The sequence below is a fragment of the Carlito syrichta genome, unplaced genomic scaffold (assembly GCF_000164805.1).
Source record: "Carlito syrichta isolate Samal-C Ts95f unplaced genomic scaffold, Tarsius_syrichta-2.0.1 Scaffold303245, whole genome shotgun sequence".
Classification (NCBI taxonomy): Eukaryota; Metazoa; Chordata; class Mammalia; order Primates; family Tarsiidae; genus Carlito; species Carlito syrichta.
In genome coordinates this window covers 48610-70933 of record NW_007247341.1, presented here as the reverse complement: position 1 = coordinate 70933, position 22324 = coordinate 48610, and the positions used below count along the sequence as shown (strand labels likewise).

The window sequence follows — 22324 nt, the reverse complement described above, 5'->3', positions numbered from 1 at the left end:
GGTTATAAAGTAATGCATACCTGTATAAGAAACTAGAAAGCATATTGAAGTAGAAACAAGGAAAACATCCATAATAGCATCACCCTAGAGACTGTTAAGTTAGCCTTTGGTGTTGCTGTGGTCTAAATGTATCCCCCCAAGTTCATATGTTGAAAATTAATCACCAGTGTGATAATGTTGAGTGAACCCTTAAGAGGTGATTAAGTCGTAAGGGCAGAGCTCCTCATGGATGAGAGTAGGTACTGTATAAAGAGAAGGAAGGAAGCACACTAGGCTCGCCTGCCCTTGCTTCCCTTCCACTACGTGAGGACACGGCATTCACAGAATTGGTCCCCTCCAGAGCACACAGCAACGGGGTACCACCTTGGAAACAGACAGCAAGCCTTCACCAAATGCTGAACCTGCCAGCTCCTTAGTCTAGGACTTCACAGCCTCCAGAACTGGGGAATAAATTTCTGCTTCTTATAAATTACCCTGTCTGAGGTGTTTTGCCATAGCTGTACAAATGGACTAAGATAGCAATGTTTACTTCCATTATTTTTCCATTCTGATGCATGGGTTATTTCTTATAATGATGAGATCACTTCTGAGCACAAAATTTTGCATCTTTCTCCATTTAAGGCTATAATATAACCGCTTAAAATACCATCAAATTCTTTTTAGCCATTTTAATAACTTACGATGAGCCACTATATAAGTTTATAAATTAATCTTTCCCAGTGTGAGACGCTTTATTATGAGAAATAACACTGTAGTAAACATCTTGGGGCACGATTATCATATTGAGATTTATTTCCGTAAATTTATGCCAGATGGATCAAAGGTTCTGAACACTTTCAAGACAACATGTATTTTCAAGCTGCTTTCTATAGGTCAGGCATCTGTGAGCCTGGAAGGCATCTTTGTTCGGGTGACAAACCTCTGGGAAGACACAGCCCTGGAAGTCCAAGCATGGGGGTGTGGGGCGTGGGCTGTGTGGTACCCACTCACACTGACTGCATGCCTTCATGCCATCCACATTTGCGCTCTGTGTGGAAGTCCCTGTTGATACTCCCCCACGAGAACCCAGACAGCATTAGCTGTTTATGTCTATCAGAAGCGTTAATCCATGAAAGGGAAAACATCACGTTGGTGTTTTACCTCACCCTCTTTGATTATGAGTGTGAACATTTATTCACGTGTTCCTCGGCCTTTGCGTTTTCTGTGAATTATGTGTTCATATTCATTTTTTATATTCTTAGTGTTTGCCATATACTTTATATGTTAATTTGTTTACATATGATCTGTAGTGTTTGTTGTTAATATCCTTTCTCGTTTATGCTTTATGTTATTTTCTGATAAAAACTTCTATTTATATTTGGTACAGTCAATCTTTTTAAAAAAATTTATTTATTATAAAGATGTGGGGTGCAATTAAGGGTTAGATATATAAACACCGATCATGCAGGTACCCTTGTTGATGTGGTATGCCACTCCCTCCCCTAGCAGTTCCCCTCAACTGCCAGTCCCACCTCCCCTCCCCTGACAGTTTTCCACTACTGCCAGTCGCTTTCTTATAGCATTATAATTGTTCAAGGTCACCTTATGAGTGAGAACATACAGAACTTAGTTCTTTGTTTCTGTGATAAATCACTGAGTATGATCGACTCCAAATTCATCCAAGTTGCTGCAAAGTCCATATATTTGTCCTTCTTTATGGTTGCATAATATTCCATTGTGTATATGTACCATATTTTTTTTTTATCCAGTCCAGCTTCAGTGGGCAACAGGGTTGGTTCCATGTTTTTGCTATTGTGAATAGAGCTGCAACAAACAGAAGTGTGCAGGTATCTTTTTTGTAGAAATATTTGAGTTCCTTCGGGTATATTCCCAATAAGGGAATTGCTGGATCATATGGAAGGTCAATTTCTAGTTCTTTCAGATATCACCACACTGTCTTCCAAAGAGGTTGTACTAGTCTGCATTCCCACCAGCAGTGCAGAAACGACAATCAATCTTTTTATGCTATGATTTGCACCCATGATTTTCAGTTTACAAAGCTTTGTCTCATTTAGACATTTGAAAAATACTTGTATTTTCTTTTTATTATCTCATTTCACTTTTACATTGACATCTTTAATTGACATTAAACTCAAATATATTTTGACAAATAATGTAAGGTGAAAAATCTAACTTTTTCCCCCAAATGAGTAGTTTTCCAGGCATAATTTCTTGTGTAATCTTCATTTCCTTACTGATTGGTGATGTGTTCTTTGTCTTGTATTAAATTCTCATATCTACTCTGTTAAAAATATTTTACTGAACTTAAAAACAATAAAGATTCCATTCTTAATATAGTTAAAACATTGTTCGTTCATTATATATTTTTGTTTCACTGTTAGCATTTGTTTAAATTTAATTATTTTTAATGTATTAATTTTAATTCTAACTTATTTCTTTTTTACACCTTGAATCAAAGTGAACTGGGTACTTGGACAAATTGAGATGTTTGGTTTCATAGAGACCACCCCATTTACAAATAATTCTAGTTGTAAGCATTGTTAATAAAAGGCACTTGCTTTCACTTTTAAGAAGTTGGCTTTTTCTCTTTCTGTTTGCTTTTTAGGGTTTATTATCTTACATACTTTCAGCATTCAGATTTGATATAAAAGAAGTTAGTCTTTTCACTCAAGGTCTTGGGTGTACGCCTGTAGATTGCTATCCTGGTTTGCTTAAAAATGTGAGTATTTTAAATTAACTCATGTTGAAATTTCAATTCTGAACATGCCACCAGTAAAATGGGTGAATGGAAATTTTTCAGGACTCCAAGAAAGATGTTTAACTTTTTTTTGCTTATCTATTCTTACCTTGGGTGGACTTATGGTCATGTAAGGAAGAAATGTGAGGTGGGCAGTTAGGAGAAAGAAGAAGAAACCAGAAAAGGCTTTACTAAGTCAGCCAGTCATTTTTTCTTTCTCATAACACACCTCACTTATTTATTCAAAGATTTGTGGGTAGAAGAGCTTTCTTTTTCCCAGTATAAACAGAGACGTACACTGTTAGAGAAATCTTGTATTTAAAATAACCTGACTGGAGTTTTATGTTAAAGCAAAGCAGAAAATTCTAAATAGTATTACATATGTATCTCTTAAATTAAAGCTGTGTTTTCTTCTGGCTTAAATTGTAGACAAATGTAAGACTTTAAAAATTTATGATCTTGACATAACTCTTCCAAAAATGTTTGAGATTTTTAATGGTTGCTAATTATTCTTGTCTTTTGGAAGCTTTTATTTATTTATTTTTTTGAGTTGAGATCTTGCTCTGTCACCCAGACTGGAATGTAGTGCCATGATCATGACGATCATGGTTCATGGGATCCTCAACTTCCTGGGCTTAGGTGATTCTTCCACCTCAGCATCCCAAGTAGCTGAAACGACAGGTGCATGCCACCACACCCAGCAAATTTTTGTATTTTTTGTAGAGATGTGGTTTCACTATTTGTACAGGCTGGTTTTGAACTCCTGGGCTCAAACAATCTGACTGCCTCGGCCTCCCAAAGTACTGGGATTATAGGCATGAGCCACTGCGCCAGGCTGTCTTTTGGAAGCTTTATACAAGAAGAGCATTTTAAAAATGAATTCAGTTTAAAAAGAATAAGTAAACTAGCTCTAATATTTTTTAGAAACTGAGTTTGGTTTTAACTCTTAGGAAATTAATGTTATTCATTGCCTAAATAGAATTGCAGAGTAATAGACATTAAGTATAAAATCCCAGTTATTAGTAAATGTGACTTGGCACTGCTTTCTTTTCACTCTGACAAAGTAAAACATAAGGAAAAGACGTGGGGGAGGGAATCTCAACGGAAATGTCACTCACACCAAGAAAAGTAGAACTGATGTAATCCTGTTTGTGGTATGAGTTAACCTGCAACTGATTTTGTTTTACAGATGGTTTTATCATTAGTGTCTGAACTCAGGGAGAATCATCTTAATGGATTTAACACTCAAAGGCGGTAGGTGTTAAACTAAACATCCTTCTTCTCAGGTTTCAAAATGTATCAGTTTGGTTATGAGAGGAAAATTTTGTAATTCATAGCAAATGTATGTTCATAGTGGTGGCTATAGTCTGTGTGGAGACATTATTTTAGTGGAATACTTGGCAAATTGGTGAGTTTTTTCAAACCTTTTCTTAATCGCTGTTCTTTTCTCAACTCTCGTAGGGCATTAAGTAAGTCATGCGATGTGTTTTGTGTACCCATTAGATAGAAAGGCCTACATATACAGTAGAGAACACGAAAGAAAGAGAAGCACGTAGGTTTACCCTGGGATTAGTATGTAAGAGAGAATGAGCACGGATGCAAGTGTGTTCCCTTCAGCTATCCTGCCCCTGCTCTGTCCTCCTCTTCCCTAGTGTGTGCATACACAGACACACATGCATACACACAGTCACATTTTTGATGTGAACATATGGCCTATTTTAAGAAACTTAATATTCCAAAATCTAGACTAAACAAATCAAAGAGATTCGGACAAATTAAAAAGCAATTAATCACATTGCAAATGTTTCTTCACTCTATGAAAGAATTTAGAGTTGTTTTCATTGGTGAGCATTTCATTGTTAACCTATCATTAACCAAGAGACTCTGGGGACTGAGGGACTTGGGATTTTTTTTAAAGCTATTGCTAATTAAAGCTCTATCAGAAGCCATCTTTGCCCTTTGCCTTTGCACCTAACCCTTGAAGTAAACTATACAGTTCTTAGAAGAATATGCTGGGGAAAATCTTCATAACATGGATCTGGCAATGATTTTTCAGATATGACACCATAAAACATAAGCAATAAAGAAAAAAACAAGTAAATTGGACTTTATATTAAAGTTAAGAGCTATTGTGAATCAAAGGATACTCTCAGGAAAGCTAAAAAACAGCCTACTAAGTGAGTAAAAACTTTTGTGAATATTGTCTCTGAAAAGGGATTAATGTGTCCAGAATATATAATGAACTCCTCAACAACAAAAACCCAATTCAGAAATATGCATTGAATAGACATTTCTTCAAAGATGTACAAAGAAGATGGCAAGTAAACACATGAAAAGATGCTCAACATGACTAATCATTAGGGAAATACAAATCAAAACCACAATGAGATACCATTTCTCTACTAGGATAGCAATAATTTTTTTTTTTGAGTTGGAGTCTCACTCTGTCACCCAGACTGGAGTGCAGTGGCCGCTCCCGGCCACCGCAGCCTCGACCTGCTGGGCTCTGGCGATTCTTCCTCCTCAATCTTCCAAGTAGCTGGAACTAGCTATAATTTTTTTAAAAATGGAAAATATCAAGTGTTGGTGAGGATGTGTAGATATTAAAACCCTTGTATTGCTGCTGGAAATGTGAAATAATACAGCTGTGAAAAGCAGTTTGGTGGTTCCTTGAAAATCAAACATAGAATACTATATGACCCAGAAATTCCACTTCTAAATACATATAAAAAATCAGGAACTTTATCTATATATGATTGTGTATATCTGTGTGTGTGAGTGTATGTGTGTATCTATATATGAAAGCATAAACTCAAATAGCTATGTGTACACCAGTGTTGTTTAGTCACAGTAGCCAAAAGGTGGAAACAACCCAAGTATCCATCAGTGAATTATTGGATAAACAAAGTGTGGTATATATACAGAGGTGTACTATTCAGCCATAAAAAGAAATAGCATTTTGATATATTCAAGAACATAAATGGACCTTGGAAGCAGCAATGCTTAATGAAATAAGCTAGATGCAGAAGGACAAATATTGTTTAATGCTACTTATATGAGGTACATAGAATAGGAAAATTTATAGAGATAGAAAGCAGAATAGAGCTTTCTGGGGGCTATAGGGAGTTATTGTTTAATGAGCAGAGTTCATGTTGAGGATGATGAACAATTTGGGATATAATAGTAGTGATGAGTAGACAGCATGTGAATTGAATCTAGTATCACTGATGGTTGCCACTTAAAATGGTTAAATAAATATTAATATTATTTATATTTTACCACAATGTAAAAATTAAACAAGAAAGATATCAAATGTGATGCTACTGCAGGCTCTCTCAAATGACTAAAACTTAAAACATTCACATTATCATGTGTTGGAGACGATGTAGAACTATTGGATCTCTCATACATTGCTTTGTAAAATGGCGCAACTACTTGGGAATACAGTGTGGCAATTTATTATGGAGTTAAACATACACTTACCATGCAACCCATCCATTCCGCTCTTGAGTATTTATTTATAACAGAGGGAAAACTTAAGTGCTCACTGATAACCTGTATATGAATGTTCATAGTTGCTTTATTGTCATAGTTCAAAAATCAGACACAACCTAAAGAACCATCAACAAGTAAATGGATAAATAACAATAACAAAAATCTGTTGCCATTATTTAAAAAGTAAAGACACATTGAGAACATATTTTCAAATTGTACTACTGATCAAGGGCTCATATTCAGAATATATAAAGAGTTCAGGAACAAGACAAATAACCCAGGTTTAAAATGATTGCCTTCCCCTCGTTTGTGGGGAGGCAGGGATTCGTATCCAGTGCTCCAAGTCAGTCGAGACAGAAATCAAATTCTTAGTACCCCAAAAAGCTAGAATGTTGGATGCACACTCCACTCGACTGACTTGGAGCACTTGGAGATGAATCCCTCCCTCCAACTTACTTTCTTAATAAGCTATATTTTCTAATGTAAAAATAAATAAATACATAGATGCATGCATACATACATACATATGTACAAAATGGGCAAATGATTGGAAAATACATTTTGGCAAAAAATATATACAAATGTCTAATAAGCACAGAAATAGTTGTACACGGATGTTCGTGGCATTATTCATAATAGAGAAAAGTGGAAGCAGTCCAAATATTCATCAAATCATTAGTGAATAAACAAGATATAGCATGGTCATACAATAAAATACAGTATGATACAATTCTTCAATAAAAAGGAGCTGATCCATGCTGCAACATGGGTGGACCTCAAAAGCATGTTAAGTGTAAGAAGAATCCTTGAAAGACCATATATTACATGATTCCATTGGTATGAAATATTCAGGATAGGCAAATCCATAGAGACAGAAAGTAGATTAGTAGATTAAGAACAGGGATTTCTTGCAAATGAACACATAGGATCTTTCTACAGTGATGGAAATGTTCTAAGACTAGATGATGACAGTTTTTTAATTCAATAAACTTAATAAAAATTTATTGAATGTACATTTAAAATAGGTAAACTGTGTGGTATTATGAAGTATTCCCCAAAATAAGAATCTATAGGAGGCATGGAGAGTGTTTAGATTTATTTATTTACATGTCAGATAAAGACTTTGATTTTGCTGTGAGGTATATGTTGACTAATGGATCTTTTGAATAATGTAATGAAAAATTTATTAAAAGGGACTTAGAAAGATCAATAAGTTGCAATGTGTAGATACTCCCAACACCAAACTCACAAAGTATGCATCAGCGTTGATGATTTTTTAAAAATCAGCTGAGAATAAAATAATTTTAAAAATCTATTAACAAATGGATACAGCCAGCCACGGACTTGGAAGATATTTTCAACCTATAAAATTGACAAAGGATTAGTATGCAAAATATAGAAACCACTTGCACATATCTGTCATAAAGAGGCAAACACTCCAGTGTGGAAATGGGCAAGGCATTTAAGCAAGTCGTTACCAAAAGAGGAAAACTGAATCAATAATAACCATTAAAGAGTTTCTCCAGGAGTGATGCCAGCAAGGTGGCAGACTAGTAAGCCCCAGCCCTTGTTTCTCCACAGAGACATTGACTTAACTAAAACACCTCCCCGAAAGCCTTAATGAGAATGCCAGAAACCACTTAAGAAGTTGCAGTACTGTAGGCAAGCTCAAAGCCTAGAATAGCTATATTGAAATTGGTAAGAAAAGCTATTTCATATCAACTGTGCTGGCCCTTCTCCCAAGCTAGCACAACTTGGTGAGATTGGGAGGAGAATCCCAGCTTGTGGCTTCTCCCCTGAGATGGGAAAAGAGGAGTGGAATGTGTACCAGTGTTCTAGCTTTTTGGGGCACTGGGAAGCTGATTTCTGTCTCGACTGACTTGGAGCACTGATGGGGAACCGGCATGCAGTGGTATCCCCTTATCTTCAAGACATCCAGTGGATGTCTGAAGTTGTGGATAGTCCTGAACCTGGTTGCTATCAGATGTAACATGTTTCTGTCTTCTGTCTACAAATGTAATGCATTTTCTGGCTTAATTAAGCACTTATCATGCACTATAGCTGTAACTTTAGCCGTTTGAGATGCAACAGCAAAAGTAACATGCATTTCTTTTTCCTTATTCACGGTTTCAGGATAGAAAATTAATTTTTGCTGTAGGTCTTAGCAACCTCAGCGTATGATTTTTTTTCTTATTAAGTTGAAAATTCTTGCCTTCTTTGTGATATATTTGAAGTGTTAAGATCACTACTCTTGCACTTTGGGGTCTTTATTAAGTAAAACAAGGGTTTCTTGAACACAAGCACAGTGATACTGTGACAGTTGATCTGATGACCAATATGGCTAAGTGATTAATGGACAGGCCGTATATATATATATATCATGGATATGCTGGGTAAAGGGATGATTCATGTCCTGGGCAGGACAGAGTGGGACAGTGTGAGATACCATCACATTACTCAGAGCAGTGCAATGTAAACCTTTGGAATTATTTCTGGAATTTACCATTTAATAATTTTGGATCATACATGAAGCTACAAAACTGGGAGTAAAGGGAGATGACTTTGGATGCCTTTGGGTCATGGAGAACAAAAGAAAGCTTAGCGGTTTGAGCAGCACCAGAGAAGTGACAGTGCTGCAGATGGAGGCTGGCACAGCTCAACAGGATTGGGAGAAATTGCCCAGCTTGTGGTTTGTCCCTTGGGAGAGAAAGGGAAGAGTGAAATGTGCATCCGATGTTCTGGCTTTTCAGGACCCTACCAGAGGGACTGGTTTCCATCTTGCCTGACTTGTAGCACTGACAGAGAACTGGCATACTTTAGGTGCCATGGGGGCCACGAAGAACAGAGGAGAGCTCAGTAGTTCTCTGTTCTCTAACACTAGAGAACCTGCAGTGTCATAAACAGACACCAGAGGGAAGAAGCAATTGCAAGTTCTGAATCTAGAAACCAGTAAAAGCTCTTAAATTGAGAAATTACATGCAGAAGCCCAGAGAAGACACAGAAAAGATTTGAGGGACCCCCCCCCCAGAATCTCTAGCTGGGCTTATTGATGAAGGTCTTCCCTTGTATGATACCAGTTCATAAAGACTAGGAGAAGTGGCTTTTTAAAAGCACAAAACACAGTAAAAAAAAAAAGTAAAGGACACACAAAGAAACTAGGGAAATATGGCTTAATCAAAAGATCAAAATCAATCTCCAGAAGCTAACCCTAAAGAAACAGAGATCTGTAAATCACTTGACAAATAATTTGAAATAGTTGTCTTATGCAATCTCAATGCACTACAAGAGAACACAGATAAGCAACTAAATGAAATCAGGAAAGCAATGCATGAACAAAATGAAAATATCAACAAAGAGATGGAAACTGTAAACACACATACACACAAAAAACTAAACAGACATTCTGGAGCTAAAGAATACAATAATTTTTAAAAATTCATTAGAAGGGTTCAATAGCAGACTTGATCAAATGGAAGAAAGAATCAGAATGAAGACAGATCATTTGAAATGACAAAGTCTGAGGAACAAATATTAAAAAAAAATGAACCCGGGCTCGGCAACTCAGCCTATAATCCCACGCTTTGGGAGGCTGAGGTGAGTGGATTGCCTGAGCCCGTGGGTTTGAGACCCGCCTGGGCAATGTGGTGAGACCTTATCTCTACAATATATTAAAAAAATTAGCCAGGCGTGGTAGCGCGCGCCTGTAGTTCCAGCTACTTGGAAGACTGAGGTGGAAGGATTGCCGGAGCCCAGCAGGTCGAGGCTGCGGTGGCCGGGAGTGGCCACTGCACTCCATTCTGGGTGACATAGTGAGGCTCCAACTCAAAAAAAAAAAGAAATTCTTATCAGTTTAAGATAGGTTATTATAACTCTAAGATGTTTTATGGAATCTCCATAGTAGCAACAAAGAAAATGCTTGTAAGAGATGCACAAAGGAAAATCAGAAAGGAATCAGAGCATGTCACTACCAAAAAAATTAATGAAGCACAAAGAAAGGGAAAAAGAGAGGAAAAGGGGAACAAAATAACTACAGGGTATATGGATAACAAGTAAAAAAACGGCAATAGTAAGTTGTTCACTACCAATAATTACTATAAATGAACATGGATTAAACAGCCAATTCAAAAGACATGGAATGACTAAATAGATAAGAAAACAAGATATAACTATATGCTGTGTACGAAAGATTCAGTGAGGTATAAGGACATGCACAGGCTGAAAGTGAAAGGATGGAAAAATAGTATGTAAATGGTAACCAAAAGAGAGTAGGAATAGCCATGCTTACATCAGACAACTGTCACAACAGATAAACAAAGTATTATATAATGATAAGAGTCAATTCACCAGGAAGATATAGCCATTATAATTATATATGCACTTAACAGCAGTGCATTCAAATATATGAAGTAAATGTTGATAGAAATACACATTCTTCCTCAGCGCACATGGAATATTCTTGAGGATAGACATATTAAACCAAAAACAAGTCTTAATAAGTATAAGAAGATTGAAGTCATACCATGTATTTTTTCTGACTACAATGGGGTTAAACAGAGTTAACAGCACAAGAAAAACTAGAAAAATGCACACAAATATGTGGAAACTAACACACTTTTAAATGTCATCACACAGAATGTAGAAAATAGCTTGAGACAAATGAAAATGAAAACACAACGTACAGCAAAAGCAGTTCTAAGATGGAGGTTTATACTGGTAAATGCCAAAAAAGAAGAAAGATCTCAAGTCAACAATCTAGCTTTACACCTCAAGGAACTAGAAAAAGAAGAGTAAACTAACCCTAAAGTTAGGAGAAAGGAGAGAATAATAAAAATTAGACCACAAGTACATAAAATAGAGAATATTTTCAAAATCAAAAATTAAGAAGTGGGTTTTTGTAAAGATTAGCAAAATTGACAAAACCATGGTTAGACCAAGTTAAAATAAAAGAGAGAGAAGATTTGATTTTAAAAAATCAAATGAGGCTGGGCTCTGTGGCTCAGCCTATAATCCCAGCACTTTGGGAGGCCAAGACAAGTAGATTGTCTGAGCCCGTGGGTTCGAGACCACCCGGGCAACTTGACAAGACCCTCTTCTCTACAATAAATCAAAAATTAGCCAGGCGTGGTAGCACGTGCCTGTAGTTCCAGCTACTTGGAAAGCGGAGGCAGAAGAATCACTGGAGCCCAGCAAGTCGAGGCTGTGATGACGGAGAGTGTGCCACTGCACTCCAGACTGGACGACAGAGTGAGACTCCAACTCAAAAAAAAAAAAAAAAAAAAAAATCAAATGAAAGAAGATAAATTATAACTGATGCCACAAAATAGAAAGGATTATGAAACTACTATAAACAATTATATGTCAACAAGTCGAATTGACCTAGGAAAATTTATAAAAACATACACCCTACAAAACTGGATCATGAAGAAGTAAAAAACCTGAACAGACTTAGTAAGAAGTTTGAATCAATTATCCAAAACCTTCCAATAAAGAAAAACCCAGGACCAAATTGCTTCACTGGAGAATTTTATTAGACGTTTAAAGAAGAATCAGTCCTTCTCCAGGACACCAATCTTTTTCAAACTCTTCCAAAAAATTCAAGAAGAAGGAACACTTTCAGATTCATTTTATGAGGCAAGCATTATCCTAACACTGAAATCCAATAATGCTACTACCAGAAAAGAAAATAGTCTAATAGCTTTCATAAATCTTGAAGCAAAGATTCTCAGCAAAACACTAGCAAACTGAATTCAACAATACATTATGAGGATTATAAGCAAGTGAAATTTGTTCCTGGAATACAAGGATGGCTCAACATGCAAAAATCAGCCAATAGAGCGATGAACAAAAACCACGCAATTATCTCAATTAATACAGAAAAAGCATTTGGCAAGATTCAACACCCACTCTTAAGACACTCAACAAATTAGGGCTAGAAGAAAATTGCCTCAACATAATAAAGTCCATATTGGAAAAGTCCATAGCTAACATCATACTTAATGGTGAAAAATGGAAAATTTTCTCTCTAAGATCAGGAACATGGAAAGGATATTCTTAGCTCTACTTGTATTCAATGTAGTCCTTGCCAGACCAATTAGGCAAGAAAAAAAAAAAAGGCATCCAAATCGAAAGTGAAAGAATAAAGTTATCTTTCTTCACAGACGATATTATCTTATATGTAAAAAACTCTAAATGATCCCCCAAAATCTTTTAGACTAACAACAAATTCAGCAAAGTTGCAGGATACAAAATCAGCATACAAAAACCAGTTACATTTCATACACTAGCAATAAACAACTTAAAAAGAAAATTTTTTAAAAATCCTATTTACAATAGCATCAAAAAGAATAAAATGTTTAGGAATAAACTTAACCAAGGAAGCAAAAGATTGAAAACTACTAAAGATTGCTTTAAAAAAATTAAATAAGATACAAATAAATAGATATCTCATGTTCATGGTTTGGAGTACTTAGTGTTTTTAAATGTACATACTATCCAAAGCAATCCACAGTTTCATTGTAATTTCTATCAAAATGCCAATGACGTTTTTTGCAGAAATAAAATTTTCTAAAATTTATGTAGTATCTCAAAGTACCCCAAATAGCCAAAATAATTTTGAGAAAGAAAAACAAAGCTTCCTTCAAAACATTTTGCAAATCTAAACAATGTGGTCCTAGCATAAAGACAGACATATTGACCAGTGAAGCAGAGTAGAGAGCTCAGAAATATGTCCTTATGTATATGATCAAACAATCTTTGATAAGAGTGCCTTGGCTACAAGATTGAGAAAAGATAGTCTTTTCAATAAATGATGTTAGGAAAACTGGATGCTGCACATATCAGAAAATGAAATTGGACCCTTACTTTATAAACAAACATTAACTCAAAATACATTGAAGAACTAAATGTGAGACCTGAAACGATAGGAAAAAGCTTCATGGCATTGGACTTAGCAGTGATTTCCTGGATATAATGCCAAAGTACAGACCAGAAAAGTCAGAATAGACAAATAAGACTACATGAAATTTAAAAGTGTCTGTGCAGCAAAGGAAATGATTAATAAATTGAATAAAAGCCTATGGAATTGGAGAAACAGATGCAAACCCATGTATCTGGATAGAATGAGTATCCAGAATATATAGGGAACTCTTACAACTCAACAACAACAATAAAATAAGCCAACTTAAACATAGGCCAAAGACTTGAATAGACATTTCTCCAAAGCATATATACAAATGACCAACAAGTATATTAAAAGATGTTTATCATCACTAATCATCAGGGAAATGCAAATCAGAGTCACCATAAGATAACACTTTACACCCCTTAGGATGGCCATTATCAAGGAGAGAGAAACGAGGGCTGATGAAGATGTGGAGTGATTGGAACCCTTGTGCACTATTGGTGGGTAGGTAAAATGGTACAGCCACTGTGGAAAACAGTACGGAAGGTTCTTTAAAAATTAAAAATAGGGCCCAGGCGTGGTGGCTAACACCTATAATCCCAGCACTCTGGGAGTTTGAGGTTCGAGGATTGCTTGAGCCCAGGAGTTTGGACCAGTCTGGGCAATATAGCAGACCTCGTCTCTACAAAAAATACAAAATTTAGCTGAGCATGGTGGTGTGTACCTGTAGTCCCAGCTTCTCAGGAGACTGAGGTGGAAGGATTGCTTGGGCCCAGAAAGTTGAGGCTGCAGTGAGCTGTGATTCTACCACTGCATTCCAACTTGGGCGACAGAGTGAGATCCCAACTCAAAAAAAAATACAATAAGATTATCAAATGATGCAGCAATCCCGCTTTTGTGTATGTATACACAAGAATTGAGAACAGGATCTCTAAGAAATATCTGCACACCCATGTCCATTACAACATTATTCACAAGAGCTAAGAGGTAGAAACAATCTTTGTGTCCATAAGTGGATGAATGGATACAGAAAATGTGATATATACATATAATGGAAGATTATATACAACATCAACAAAAGTTGCCATATGCTACAACATGAGTGAACCTTAAGAACATTATGCAAAGTGTAATAAATCAGTGACAAAAGACAGACACTGCATGATTACACTTCTATGAGGTATCTAAAATAGTCAAACTCTCAGAAAAAGAAAATAAAATGATGATTGCCTTGGGATGGAAGGAGAGGGAAAATGAGAATTGTTGTCCAGTGAGCTTTAGAGTTTTAGTTTGGCAAGATGTGAACGTTTTAGAGCTCTGTTGCACAGTAAGGGCATATAGTTAGTACTACTGTACTGTACACTTAAAATGGTTAAGATGGGGTTGGGCATTGTGGTTCATGCCTGTAACCCCAGCACTTTGGGAGGCCAAGGCAGGAGTATGGCTTGAGCCCAGGAGTTTGAGACTAGACCAGGCAGCATAGTGAGATCTTTTCTCTACCAAAAAAAAAACAATAAAAAAATATAAAAAGTTAGCCTGACACGACAGTGCACGCCTGTAGTCCCAGCTATTCAGGAGGCTGAGGCAGAAGGATCACCTGAGCCCAGGAGGTCATGGGCTGCAGTAAGCTGTGATCATGCCACTGTACTTCGGCCTGGGCAACAGAGTGAGACTTTGACTCTGGGGGAAAAAAGAAAGTTAAGATGGTAAATTTGATGTTTGTGTGTTTACCACAATCTTAATGTTCTTCAAGCTCCACTGATTTCAAGATAATGTAAACTGCAGTATCAGTGAGAAGTCCATCAGATTATGGTGAACTCTAGGACACTGTTAATGGGAACATAAATAGTTATAACCACTTTGGAGAATAAGATGGTTCTCCTGAAATCTGAGATTCCCATTAGCCTCTCCATGAGTACTCTGTTCACTAGCCTGCTTCTAAATAATTGTGGGAAGATCGGGATGTGGTGATGGTGGGAATGCCAATTGTATTCTAGGCATTAGAGCACTCCCAAATTTCCTGGAGGTTATAGCCATTTGATGCTTGCTTCTTCCAAGCCACTTCCTTCCTTCCTGTTGGAGATGGGACTTCTTGTTGTCTCTTGCTGGGGACAGTGGACAGAAGAATGTCTGAAGGCCTAGGCAGCTGACTGCTGTTATTGTAGTAGACAAAGGGTCTTGCTGGCTGCCAGCTTGCCTCTTGGTTCTTGAATGCACCCCTAGAGTCACTCTTACACTTTACAGTAGTTCTCTCGCAAATTTTTGGACTGTGATGTTTTCCTTCAAAAAGTTCCCACCCACCTTCCATTTTAAGCTTTTCTCATAATTTTTTGGTCACCAAAAGCCTCCTTGTTTTACTATAGTGTATATTTAATTGTAAGCATTCTCCCATCATTTCTAGAGGTTGGGTGTGTGAATGCTAGGGCATTCATGTGTTTAGGTCATCATATGATTCAGTCTCTCATGTTACATTTTCATCCTATTTTCTCTTGCATTTTAAACTTTAGAATCTATAGAAACTCCCCATATCAGAACTACTCAAAGTGTGGTTCTTGACCTCAGCATCCCTGGAGAAGAGACCAAGGAATCTGATTTTCACATCTTTCCAGATGATTGTTATGTACACTGAAATTTGAGAAATTCTGCTCTATGTTACTTCTTTAGTAGCAGTTCTCATAACTGGACAGCAGTCCCTGGTAACAATCCGAATACTTCAAGGTAGCATGATAGAATTGTATTTAAGGTTTTAATTTTTTGTTGATGAAGTTCTGTATAGTGTTACTAGTTTACTGTGTTATTTTCTTGATGATCAACAGTAAATTCTCACAGAGATAATTTTTTTGGTCAAACTACCCATAGCGATCTATTCTTATGTGTGAACAGTTTGTCTTTTCTCCTCAAATATTCACCTTTTCTAAAATTTGCTTCTTGTTCTTGACCACTTTCCTAAATGGAAACAACTTGTATAGAGCACTCAACAGTGCTCTGTCATTCTTTCTCTAACTTACCATGAAGGTAGTTTTAAAATTAATCTAAAATTAATATGTTTTGAGTTCATCATCAAAGTTGTTAGCAACAGGACACATTTAGCTTGAGTTATAAGTATCTTACTTCTTGGAATGTATGCTTTAGCGAGTAGGCTAGGAGAGGGAAAGAGTGTGTGTGTGTGTGTGTGTGAGAGTGTGTGAAGGAGGGAGAGGGAGAGAGAGATGGAGGATGCTTTTTCAGGTGTATATTTCACACAGAGCCTAGGAGAATATATTGCTTAGAGTAAGAGCTGGATAGATGTTTGTGCGATTGAAAGTAGACCTGAGAGTTTTGTTTGCGCATCATTCATGGAGAGTCTGAAATAAAGAAGCAGGCAGGTGGTGATTTTGCCCTCCAGCCTGGACAGCACAGCTCAATTCTCCTTCCTAAAATGCCTATAAGTGCAACTTTTCTCTCATTATCTGAAAAGAGAGAGCAGGAAGAGATGGAGATTTTCACTAGTGGCTGGGTGGGTGGAAAGACTGTGATGGTAAGGACATTTATCAAGCACTGAAGCTCAGGGCTGCAGATTGTATCTCCCAATTAGGCGGAAAAGATCCAAAATAATTTTCCTGAAAAATCTTAAATTCTCAGGTCAAGTAGGTAGTTCTTGGGTCTACCAAAATTCACACAGGCCAACTGATAACCTTCTAAAAGTCTTCAAGGTGCTCATGGCCTTCACAGCTCCTCCTTTGGTCTGAAACTTGCCAGAGCATGGAGATCCAAGTTCAAGTGGAGAGTTATGCAACACTTTCCAGACTGAATTACACTAAGCATTAGGTCTTGACTGATTGCCAGAGCAGCACTTCCAAATGATCTCTGCACAAGAATTCGACCACAGAAGGCTCGGCAGTAACCAAATACTGCTGGGAACATCCTTCCTGTGGGGCTGTGCTGAAGCTTCCAAACCATCTGCAGCAAACCGTAGGACTTAGGATAAAGTGACAGCGTTTAGAAGGTCGTTTCTTTTAGAGACAGCTTACAGCAAAGGGCAGGATAGAATTTAAACATTCTGTCATTGAATTGTTGACTTTATTTGGTGGCAAGTGAAACTCTATTTAAAACCCTATGACAACACCATTTATCCGGCCTCTAAAAATAATGCAAAAGGAAATCAAGCCAATTTTACAATTTTTTTGTTCTTCTGACAAGCTATACATCTTAAGTTATGAGATCAATTTCTATATTTTCTGTGAGACTTTTTGAATCTTTTGAAATGAGTTTTAACATTCAAGTGGCAGGAAGTGGAAAATAAACAACTGTAAAGAAGCATTCTAGAAGAAAAAAAACAGAAGAACAGCATAGCATTGTTTATATGGTGCTTAAGTTTGGAGGCTTTTGGCTGCATGAACATTTGAAGTCATATTCGTGAAAGGAAAGGAATGCTAAAACTCAGATTCATAAACAGAGGGGAATATCCTGGATTTAAGTAAAGTAGCTTGCCCACTATGCTGTATTTTATTTAACATCTTTGGTTTTAGATCTTAAAAATGTACAGATAATTTCAGATATGTAGGAAAGAGTTATGTAATATGATGCATATTTTAATTAGTATTATAACTGATGACAGCAGCCACTGTAATGGTCTAGCATGCTTGACAGCTGTCTTTCACATGTTATCACAATGCCTTCCAGTTCCTGACTCCATGAAGTCAGCTTCTACTCGAGACAGGAGAACACATTTAGTTGAATTTATCATACGCTAGAGAACTATGAACTTAAGAGTAGTCTCATGCAAGCTTTTAGGAGTCCAAGTTCTTTTATGGATGGCGAATAGAAGAGCTCATAAAAAGACTCAAAAAGTATGTTGGACATCAAATTGCTTTTTAAATTCGGTCTTCTAGTAAGTATAAATGAACTCAATCCAAGAGCTAGAATTACCTGAACACTATATATGGGCTCAAGACAATCAGGAAAGTACTTGGAAAAAGTTTATCTAGTTGGATTCTAAAATTATTTAAAGAAAAGACTCTGCGGTAACCATTGTTCAAGAGAACAGAATTAGAACTGTATCAGCTGTGTTGGCTGACAGGGGACATTCTGCTGGCACAGGCATCTCATATCCTTAGTCAGTTCAGTTAAGAATTTTACTAATTACATCGGATTTACTTTGACTAGGAATACCCTGAACTGCTAACCAAGTTAACTACATTTTGTCCCTCTCTTGCCAGCTGGGGTGCCAGCATGAGTGTCCTTTAGTGGACTTTGCTCTGTGCCAGGGAATGTGTCCATATTGTTTTAGAAAAACAAGCATCCTTCAGGAGGAAGCAATTATGAAGTGGAGAACGAATGTGCTTCCAAAATGGTCTGGCACAAAGGGGAGTTTTTCAGCTGTAAAGAGCTAGCAGCTAGTATTGTCCTGCAGAGTTCTAACTGTGGCCAGGAGAGTTTAGGTGCCTTTCTGAACTGCTGTCTTTTCCTGTCCAATGGTGAGAACATGAAAAGCACAAATAATTCTACAGAAATAATTTGAAAAGAGACTGGTACAACCAAATAATGGGAAGAGTACAAAGAGATATAAATAGAGAGGGAAAATCTACTCCAGAGAGAAATAAATACTAAGCAATCTAAGGCTGATTCATTTTTCATGAGCTACTCTTGATATTTTGGAAACAGGAGCAACTTCTTTAGTATGAATAAAGTGGCAGGAGCAACTTCTTTATTATGAATATTTTCATTTTCAGTATTTTATTAGGTTGCATATTTCAATTTTTAAAAATGTTTAATTATAGAATACTTACAGAAAAAGTATGTACTTGTTGCCCAGATTTTGCAATGCTAACATTCTATTAATATTTAGTTGTGATTTTGTTAAGGAGATAAAATGTTCCAGTTACAGATGAAGCATCCTTCTCCCTTTTCATTTCTTCTTCTCCCCTGATTAAGCACAAGAAGTTAGTGTAGCTTCTTCCTGTCATTTTAAACACTTTTACTTTGGATATAGATATTGTCATGAGCATTTTAAAACTTTACATAAAGACCAGACGTGGTGGCTCCTGCCTGTTATCCCAGCATTTTGGGGAGCTGAGGTGGAAGAATTGCTTGAGCCTACGAGTTTGAGAGACTTCATCTAGGCAACATAACGAGACCGTGTCTCTACAGAAACATCAGAAAATTAGCTGAGCGTGGTGGCAGTCTGTAGTCCTAGCTACTGGAGAGGGCGAGGTAGGAGGATTACCCGAGGCCAGGAGGCTGAGGTTGCAGTGAGCTGTGATTGTGCCACTATACTCCATTCTGGGCGACAGTGAGACCTAGACTTAAAAAAAAAAAAAGTCCTTTTCATAAGTAATGGCATATTGTGGGTATCTTTTTGCAACTTGCTGTCTTCATTCTCTAGCATCACTGTTATATTTTTGAGATTTATGCACTTGAATAATGTAGGTCTGGCTTATTCACTTAAACTGCCAGATAGCATTCTATTCTGTAAATAAGTCATCATTTATTTATTCATTTCTGTGCAAATACACAGCAAGATTGAATCTACCCATTACAAGCAGTTCTGTTTAGATCTCCTTAATTTATAAGAAGAAATGATAGCCGTGTGCTGTAGTTGTTCTCCCAGGGGCATATGCTTATTTATGTTCCCATCAGAAGTATCCTGGAACTTTCTTTTCTCATAATCTGATGGATGCCTCACTAAAATTCGAGGTTACGGTTTGTGTTGAACAATGCATTGAACATCTAAAGATAGTTAGGATTGAAGTGGTTCTTCCTGGAGATCAGAAAAAGGGATAGGAGTGCCCTTTCAAATGCTGCCATTTTCGTAAGCTTTGAAGAACTGTTTGACTGCTGAAAGTAGCTGCATCTATACATTTGATAAAAGTAGAAGCTACCTTAAAAAAAAGAATAAGCAAGCCTCCTTCAAGGACTTCGGAGCCTCTCTGATGCCCTCCCCTCCAGCCGCATTGCTCCTTGTTGCGTTCAGATATTCAGGACCCTTGCATTTGTTTTCTGTCTGCCTGTGACATTTTCCTGCCACACATGTACATGGTTTGTTATACACTTCCTTTAGATCTCTGCTCAGATGTCACCTTCTCAGTAAATTTCTGGCATTTTTTTTTTCCATTTCCATCTCATTCTTTTTTTTTCCCGAATCAGGGTCTCACTCTGTCACCCAGGCTGGAGTGCAGTGGCACGATCATGGCTCAGTTCAGCCTCAACCTCCTGGACTCAGGCAGTCCTTCCACCTCAGCCTCCCTAGTACCTGGGACTACAGGCATGTACCATCATGCCTAACTAATTATTTTTTGTAGAGACAAGGTCTCGCTACGTTGTCCAGGCTGGTCTCGAACTCTTGGACTCAAGGAATCCTCCCACTTTGGCCTCCCAAAGTGTTGGTATTATAAGTGTGCGCCAGCACACCCAGCCCTCCTGGCGTTTCTTGACCCCTCTATAGACTATACTTTTCAGCATGACTCTGAATGTCATCTGGCATTACACTGTTTCTCTCCCTAACTAGGCTTTGTCATCTTTGCTTCTGTATCACAAGCATCCCAAACAGAACCTGAATATAGTGAGGGATCAATAAATGTTTACTAAATGAACAAAGAGGACAAAGACACACTAATTGAAAAATTATCTGAAGAAGAAATCCAAATAGGTAATAGACAACTACTAAGTCTAGAAAGTTATCAGACAAATGAAAATTAGAGCCATGGAATAATAATTTCTTTGTCCACCAAACTGACAAGAAATAAAAATAGAAAATTATATCATTGGCAAGAGTGGAAGAGTAAATCGGTAGTCTTTTGGAAGGCACTTCAATATGCAAGCACCCACACATGGGCACAGACAGGCATGTGCAAGGATACTGCTGCAGCACTGTTTGTAATAGTGAAAAGTCAGAATCAAATTCAACACCTATTAATGGAGGCATTGGTAAATTACAGAACATATATTTTTAAAATAATAGGCAGCAAATCTTAAAAAATGAGGGACAGCTATATGTTCTATATTGTGGTACCATTGGTGTTTCAAAAAACACAACAAAATGTTTATATTTATCATTACATATGAAACCACCAAGAAAAATGACATAAACCCAGGATGTTCATTTTATTAATCTAGTGCCTGCCCTCTTAGAGAAAAGTGCTGCCTTTGTAGAGGAAGCAGACTGTGAGCCATACAAGGATATCTCTCGGGTCGGTGGTGAAAGTACCAAGAAGCCAGGGCAAGGAGAGCACTTGAAGCTCTGCCGTCCAGCAGTGCTTTCTGTGGTGATGGGCTCTTTCTCTGAATTTGCACCATTCAGTACTGTAGCCACTGACCTCATGTTGATACTGAGCACTTGAAATGTAGGTCGTGCAGCTGAGGAACTGGATTTTTCATGTTCTTTCATTTTAATTCATTTAAATTTCTATTGCCTCACGCAGTGGACAGTGTGTTAATGTGGAATGATCTGGGAAGACCTCATTTACAAAGTAACATTTGAGCTGAGACCTGTAAAAAATGAGGGAGCTAGCCATGGGTCACAGGCAGAGTGAACAGCAGAGCCTCATTTGGAACAGTTGGGGGCAGAACAGACCAAGGTAAGAGTAGAAGGAGAGGAAGCCAGTGAAACAGAAGGGGACCCTCATGGAAGACTTTGGTGGCCAGTAAAAGATTCGACTTGTTCTCTGCACAAAATGGGAAGCCATTGCAGCACTTTGAGCAGATAGGAATCGCAATATGAATTTTTGAAGGATGCTGAAACTGTTCTGATGACAAGCCATAGGATGAGTGCAGAAGCAAGACAGTTGGAGGCTACTCCCTAGCCCAGGCTGCGGGCAGTGGTGACCAGTCAGGAGGAAGGTGATGGAATGTTGACAATCAGAGGAGTTGGCAGCATTTGCTGCTGGCTCAGGCAAGGGAGAAAACAGGGTTTGGGCCTGACCATATGAGAGAGAGCACCGAGGAAATAAAACATTTGGGAAAGAAAGAAATTCAGGAGTTTTGTTTTACACATGTGAAGTTGGAGGTGCCTCTAGTTAGTTACACCAAACAAAATCCTGACGATAAGTGATATTGACGTGAGAACGGCAATGATAGGGTTTCTTCCTGGAGAATTGATTAAAGAAAAGATTTCTCACCATACAAACATTAACTCTAAATGGATCAAAAGGCCTAAACGTAAAACCTCAAACTATAAGAATCTTAGAAAATGCAGGAGACACCCTTATGGAAAT

The 22324-nt window shown here is 37.5% G+C and overlaps 1 protein-coding gene across 1 annotated transcript in view; it reads left to right on the top strand.

The window, feature by feature from the left end:
• Nucleotides 1-22324, top strand: part of FANCC (Fanconi anemia complementation group C) — a 209383-nt gene that overhangs the window by 143490 nt on the left and 43569 nt on the right. Inside the window, exons 5-6 of the mRNA XM_008058199.2 lie at nt 2606-2719; nt 3927-3991. Of these exons, the coding sequence (XP_008056390.2) occupies nt 2606-2719; nt 3927-3991 (179 nt within the window). The remainder of the gene's footprint in view (nt 1-2605; nt 2720-3926; nt 3992-22324) is intronic.